Source organism: Beta vulgaris, chromosome 7 (assembly GCF_026745355.1).
Source record: "Beta vulgaris subsp. vulgaris cultivar EL10 chromosome 7, EL10.2, whole genome shotgun sequence".
NCBI lineage: Eukaryota > Viridiplantae > Streptophyta > Magnoliopsida > Caryophyllales > Amaranthaceae > Beta > Beta vulgaris.
In genome coordinates, this window is record NC_079208.1 from 1,112,557 (window position 1) to 1,119,967 (window position 7,411).

Genomic DNA, 7,411 nt, shown 5'->3' on the forward strand with positions numbered 1-7,411 from the left:
TTATGATACCTATCTTTTTGTTAGTAATATTCACCTTTTGTATGAGTGATATTAATAATGTGAGTCGCCATAGGAAAAAGATGCGAATCGAGTTTGAGTGAACCTTGACTTGACTTGAAATTGTGAGTCTAGTTATGAACTTAAGTTTTGTATTGGTTTTAGACTCAATCTGAGTATTATTCAGAAAAACATTATAACAAAGTGTTTTCATGTTTCTATATATTATTTTTTTATGGCAAATTTGTCATAACAGCCTCGGAGTTCGCCAAATTCTAGCTCAACGAAACATCATCCCTTTTAAATATTGTAGCTTCTACAATCTAGCAGAGGAGTCTCTCAACCACCTGTTTCTTTCGTCTCAATGTCTTAAATCCTTTTGGGAGTTACAAGAGGTCAGAGATTGGCTATCCCATTCTCTATATGTCACCTCCTTGCTCACCACTCTCTCCATTCTTCGGCGGAATAAGACTCAAATTGTAAAATTCATTTTCATTATTTGGAACATTTGAAAGAAAGAAACGATGTCATTTTCAATAACGCCACCCTCAATGTTGATAGAATCCTACACAAGGCCAAATTCCTCCACAAAGAATGGACCCTAAGAAAGACAGTTGACAACTATTTCTCCAATGGGTCTTCATTCTCACCATCCCATCCAAATCACTCCACCACCCCCCATCATCACAACAACTCTATCCTCGTCGCCTTGGAGCCTCCCCCTCCATAATATTTCAAACTTAACTTCGACGGTTCGGTTCGTGGCAACTTTGCAGCAGCAGACATTATTATCCGAGATTCACCTGAAGACCTCCTCACATCCTCAGCAATTAATCTCGCTCCTCCTCGCTCTTCATTGCCGAAGCTACATCTCTTCATCAGGGTATTCTTCTTTCCCTCCAACATCATATCCACCATATCTTCATCGAGGACGATTATATTACGGTCATCGACGCAGTAAAAGGCATCTGGTCACCTCCTGGCAGATCTCTTATATCATCCGAAACATCCACTACCTTCTAAAAGATTTTTCGTCATGGGATATACGTCATGTTTTCGGGAAGCAAACAAGGCAGCGGATTGGATAACTAATGTTAGTCATTTAGTTGATAGTCATTTCTCTATAGTAGATTGTACTTCTTCTTCTCTTCATAATATATATCCTTGTAATTGATAAGGTAGGAGCTCCCTCGTGCGGATGGTCTCCTATCCTTGTAAGTGATTAATCCATTTAAGATATAATATATAGTTATTATTATTATTGATGATTTATAAATTGACAATTATATGATCTTAAATGGATAAAATGTTGCAAAACCATCTAATAAGTTTCTATCAGGTTTCAATCAAGTCCTATAAGTTTCAATCAGGTTCAATCAAGTCCAATAAAATTCCAATCAGGTCCAATAAGTTTTAAGCAAGTTAAATAATATTTCAATCAAGTTCTATAAGGTCCAATCAGTTCATATAAATTCACGGGTTTTCAGGTGAATAGAATACACCAAAAGAAGAATCGATTGATTATATTGTTTAGTACTATTGTAGACAGGATCTTCTACCTTTAATTTGACTAAAATAGTGAAAGAGGAGGGAACAAAATGTGAAGAAGGAAAGAATACTTAATTAACTTCCATATGTTATTACTCCTATTAATTAATATCGTATTATTATTGATTTTTGCACTTTTGTTAAGGTGTTATATACCTCTTTCGTTTGAGAATCAAGGTTGTCCCAGTGGTTATAAGGCTCTCCTTCTAACCTTATGACAGGGGGTTCGATTCTCACCCCTTGTAAGAAGGATCCCCAATTTTGCTCCTTCCTTGCAAGGGAATTCTCCTTACTCTTTCGTTTATTCGTAATGGTAATATTTCTTATGTCACTATTCATACACTAACATTGACTGTATATAAAATAAATAATAAAAATTTTATCTCAATGTTAAACAAGGTTAAATCAAATTTGTCTTCGAAAAAACTACAATGAACCAGATCCAGCAATACAACACAACCCCTTATATTTGCTGAATCAAGCAGTTATTGATGAAGAAGTCTATCACTTGGACATAGTTTTGGAAGAGTATTCTTGATCGAGCCATGTTCACTGCATCCGAGATTTCAATACCTTCATGTTGAGTTTCGAACTTCAACGAATGAGAACAATTTCTCATATCTAAAAAAAAAAAAAAAACCGTACTCACAACACTCATAGGGGAGAAGGAGATATCTACAACAGAGGCTAAAAATCCCATAATAGGATTTAAAGAAATCTCATAAAAAGAGACTAATTTATTCAACAAAATAAGAAAAGGAACTAAAAATTGAAAATAAAAGGAAAAAAGCTAAAAATAAAAGGGAAAAAGGGATTTACCATGGAAGAAATCATCCACGTCAATTGTAAGCCCCTAAATTGTTGAAGAATGGATAGAGAAAACTAGGGTTTTAGAGAGCAAAGAGAAAGCATATGCAGTTTACTATTATTAACTTTTCTCAACTTAAATTGGACCTTTTGTTCCATTTCTCTAATCCTTTCTTGAATTTTTCAAAAAAAAATTCTCTTAATTTTGTAATTTTTTCTTAATTTTGTAATTTTTTCTTAATTTTTCTAAAAGTATGTACAAATAAAAAGAATACAACACGTTCTTAAAAAAGCTCTATAGATGGACATTGCCGACAATCTCACCTTAATTGTTAAAATTCAACTCCTTTTTTTTAAAAAAAAAAAAATGATCTCAAGGGAAGGTAGATTTCACATCTAGTTTCGATAACTTTGATTTGAAAAATGAAGATCTATTCATAAAAAAACCGCGTGATAAACATAACAAAGTAGAGTAAATATTTTTGGTGGGTTTGTTTTATATAGGTGGGAGACAACAAGTGATGGCACCCCCTTTAATATTGTTGGCGGCACATTCAGTTTATTCGAACTTTGTGCCTTTACAAATAAAACTCCTTTGATTTCTTTGGATAAATGCTTGCTTTTGTGTCAATGAATAATGATGTGTAGGCAGATAATGTTTTTAGATGTTGATTTTGGGATTGTCAATTTCAGTTGTTAGTACTCCTTTTCTTTTATGAAAGATGATGGAGGCAAAGATGTGTGGAACCCACTTAATAAAGAATCCTTAGTTTAGTTGTTTTTTTTGAAGTGGAAGTATGGAACAATCCTTGTTCTATGACTTCTATCATAGTGGAGAATAATTTTGGGACCAAAAATGAAGAAAAGTGGAGAATATTTTGCAAGTTTGATTTTTGTAGAAAGGAAATTATTGGTGTTATTTTTAGTATAATTCAAACTATGAGTTATTCTAAAGTAATCGTAATTTTGGAATATCATTCGAAAATTATCCGAGTAATATGTTTAATTGATTTTTTTCTTCGTTTTCCTATTTGTCTTTCTATGCGTTGAATTTAGATAAGCTCCTTTATCAAAAAAACATATATATAAGTTTACAAGAGTCATAATCGTAATATAATTAGGAAAAGTAAACGATGTCCTCAAACAATAAGAAGAAGATAATTGTATTCTCTATCACCAATCAATCTATCATCCTCTCCCCATGTCTAGCCAATTACAATTTGACACAACATAATTTAACCCTGTAAATAGGTTTCTTCAATCACCAATTGTTTTGCAAACACACTCATAGTTGAAATTATAATGGAATATATTCATACAGAGATTATTATGAGAAAACCAACCATAGTTAAAATTACACGTGTCAATTTTTTCTTGTTTATTGTTTTTTACATAAATTCAGATAACAAAACAACTAGCTAGAACTAGAAGTTCCTTAAAAATCCATCATAAAAAAGACAAAAGTTGCTGAATTTGAGGCGCGGGAACATGAAAGTAATAATGGTTGTTTAGATCATCAAGTAACTGTTTCATCAATATAATTTAAGGTTTTATAGCCAAGGTCTTTACTACTAAGAAGAGATCTAATCTAACTAGTAATTAGTAACTAGTAACAAACAAATAAGTTGTATGTTTATTAACAAACAAAAAAAGAAGCCAATGACTATTAACATGTTTTGTGTATAATGATCAAAGGAAACAATTGAAACTATGTAAACCATTTACATCAAAAATACATTCATAAGTGTAAAACAAAAGAAAAGATGATAATTTGACACACTACCTTTGTTTTTGTACAATTACATGATACTAATGAATTCAATGTATTGCCATAGTCATGGAAAATTCTTCCAATACATCTCCTTCCAAACCAGCTGCCCACCTTCGGAGTATTCGCATAAGTGACGCAGCTTTTCGCTTAGTCCTAGCCGTGCCTGTACCCATCAACTCCCATATCACCATCTCAATGGTTGTTATCCTTGCTAACTCGGCCACCAACTCCGCCCCTCCTTTTCGACAAATAATCACAAGGGTGGCAATCGCGCTCTCTTTTGTTCTATCGGTACCACTTCTTAACACGGCCACTAGTCTTCCAATCAGATGACTAGCCGCTGCAATAGCAACAAAACCACCTTTCTTAACCACTGTCTCCATTATAGTCATTGCTTCCTCTGGTAACAACTCCATAACATCCTTCACCACATCCACAACCCCACACTCTACTAGCCTCCCCGCGGTCTCTCTATCACCCGCTAAGGTCAATATTGCCACCAACGCATCCCTTTTCGAACTAATAGGCCCTTCCCTTGCGAGCTCGAGTAATCCTTTAATAACTCGTGTCTTCTTACCGAGCTTCTTCCTATAAGCATTCACCGCACATAGACTAAACATTGTAGCAGCCGCATTTGCCTTAGCTTCCCAAGTAGCTCCTGATCGTAGCACTTCAATTACACCATTCAACGCACCATCAGTCTCCATAATCCTACCCTTATTCGCCTCTAATATCGACAAATTCAATATAGTTGTAACAGTATTCACTTGTAACTTTGGATACTCTGGACTTAAATACCTAACCAACAAAGGGATAGCCCCAGCTTCACCTATGCAAGCTCGGCTATCCGAGTCAGTCTTCGCCAACACTCGAAACTCGTACACAACCCGATTAACCATCTCTATAGGTTGCAACCCAGACCCCAACTTCCCCAATAGAAACGAAACTGTCATCTTCGTCGCCTCGAGCGCCGCCTTATTCAAAGCGACGCCGTTGCGGCCCTCGCTACTCTCAGCTGCAGCATAAGGAATTCTACGCTCCCTACACCACATTGCAATCAAACTCTTCAATGCTCTATTTGGTATCAAGTTTGTATGAACCAGATTTTGACCAGTTTTAGGACATGTGTTATGACCTGATTCAATCCACAATACAATTGAGGTACGATCGTACGTTTGTCCTGTTGCTACAACGACAGGGTCTGTCATTAGATCAAGTGTTATAGGACACCGGAAATCCACCGGAATATTCGTCTCCGACGAAAAATTCCGGCGTAAATTTCCGTCACCGGAAAAACTTGAACTACTTGAAGAAGCGCCGAAAAGTACGCATTTCGTATATCTTACAAGTCCGATCAAAGAAATTACCTCAGATTTTGATTTCTCGTCGTTTTGACACTGAATTTCGTCTTCTAACCATTCGATCTCTTCTCGACAACTCGTTGAGTCACTCATTCCGAGTTTCGTGAAAACCTCAGCAAGTTTGGAATAATCAGGAACAATCTCTCTCTTAATCGAATCAAGCATGCTCAAGACTTCGATTCGCAACCAATTATCTGAAGAATCAACGAACGATTTATCTTCTTTACACTGTTTGATAACTAAATCGCGCAATTCATCAACATCTTCGCTCAAATTAAGCTCCGATTTCGGGAGAATTTCCAGCAACGTCCATAAATCTAAGGTCAACTCATGAAAAGTACTGGAAATCGATTCAATCTGCATCAGAATCCATAATTTACTTCCGCCATTAGAGCAATCTTCAATTAAAGCTCTGATTCGTTGAAGAACGATAAACATTTCTTCGAAACAGAGAACAGAAGAAGGAGAAAATGAAATCAAATGATTAATCTGACGAAAAATCTCCTCAAAAATAATTGATAAAACACTGCATTTGCGTATAATTGACGCCGAATTTCGCTTGAAAAGAAACCTCGGAGGATTCAACGATGAAATCTCCGATGACAGAGAATGAAGAGAACGAAGAAGATCAATTGTTGAAAGTTGAGGAGAGAGAAACGATGTCGGAGATGGCCGACGACGACGTTGAGGAAAGATCGTTGGAGAAACCGCCATTGTTGAAGGTGTGAAGAAAGTTGTTGAGTTTTTAGATGATAAGCATAGTTATTATTTGAGGAAGAAATATAAAAAAGATAGAGAAGCATAAAAATAAAGCTTCAAAGAAAGAAGAGGTTTTAATAGATTTATACTAAAGTTTTTATTATAAAGCATGAAGATGGTGGTTTAGTTTAAATTTTTGACATTTTCTTTGAAGTGTTTTAGTTTGGTATTACTACTTCTTGTTCTTTGGTTGTGTGCTTAATGTTAGAATTTTTATTATTTTGGTCAAACCAATATTAGTTGTGTAAATTAATTAAGTATTTTATAGTTGTATGATTCAAGATTTCAACTAATTAAGAGGCAAGTTGTTGGCATGAAGTTTGTGCTTAAAGGGTTATAAAAATATATGGTGATTATGCAAGTGTATTATGGTAAATAAGTTTTGTAGATGAATAAATTATGAGTTAGAAAATATAAGCAAGCAACATGAATAAGATTGCTTATAAATACAATAATTGAACTATGTCATCAATATAATCCTCTTATAATAGATTAATTTTTTAGGGATTTTGAGGATTGTGTTTAAAGAATTACGATTTTAAGAAATTTTGATTAGTTGGAAGAAAATGATGGTGTCTTTGTTTTTTTTTAGAGGTTTTAATTCAAAATATCAACTTCAAATTGTTAACGTGAATATGTGATTTCATATATTAAAGAAGCCCAGATGCAGGATATTTGATGTTTCTTTCGGACATTACCAGTACTGAAAATATTTGTAAGTTTTATTTCTTGTGTTTTATAAAAAAAAGTTATTTTTTTGTGTTATTTTCCTATAAAAGTCAAGACTTTGTGGTGCCATGAATTTTAGCTTATTCAAAGATCCGACCATGTACTTTTGAATAATGAAAAAGTGTATTTGGCAAAAATAGTAAACTTGAATTACCATAGAAGGGGTCATGAAAATTATATTCTTTGTCTTAAGGCCAACACTAAATGTTTCCAAATAGTTGGACTCATATGTAATGTATGTGAAGTAAGACATACTCCATATGTTTACAATTTTTCTACCTCCACTCCTTTTTGCTCAACAAATTCACTAAACAATATGGTTTTTGACCATATGTTCTTATTTTATTAATTATGTAAATGCTCAAACATAATCATATGTGATCTTAAATTTTAGATTTATTTCGTATATTTTGTTCAAATCACAAGATTTTGTTGATTT

The 7,411-nt window shown here is 34.1% G+C and overlaps 1 protein-coding gene across 1 annotated transcript; it reads right to left on the reverse strand.

Annotated features, from left to right (window-relative positions):
• Positions 1 to 3,962: 3,962 nt before the first annotated feature.
• On the reverse strand, positions 3,963 to 6,509 carry LOC104898187 (U-box domain-containing protein 16). The gene has a single exon (XM_010685227.4). The coding sequence runs from the start codon at positions 6,196 to 6,198 to the stop codon at positions 4,171 to 4,173; it is 2,028 nt and encodes a 675-aa protein (XP_010683529.2). The 5' UTR covers positions 6,199 to 6,509; the 3' UTR covers positions 3,963 to 4,170.
• Positions 6,510 to 7,411: the final 902 nt, after the last annotated feature.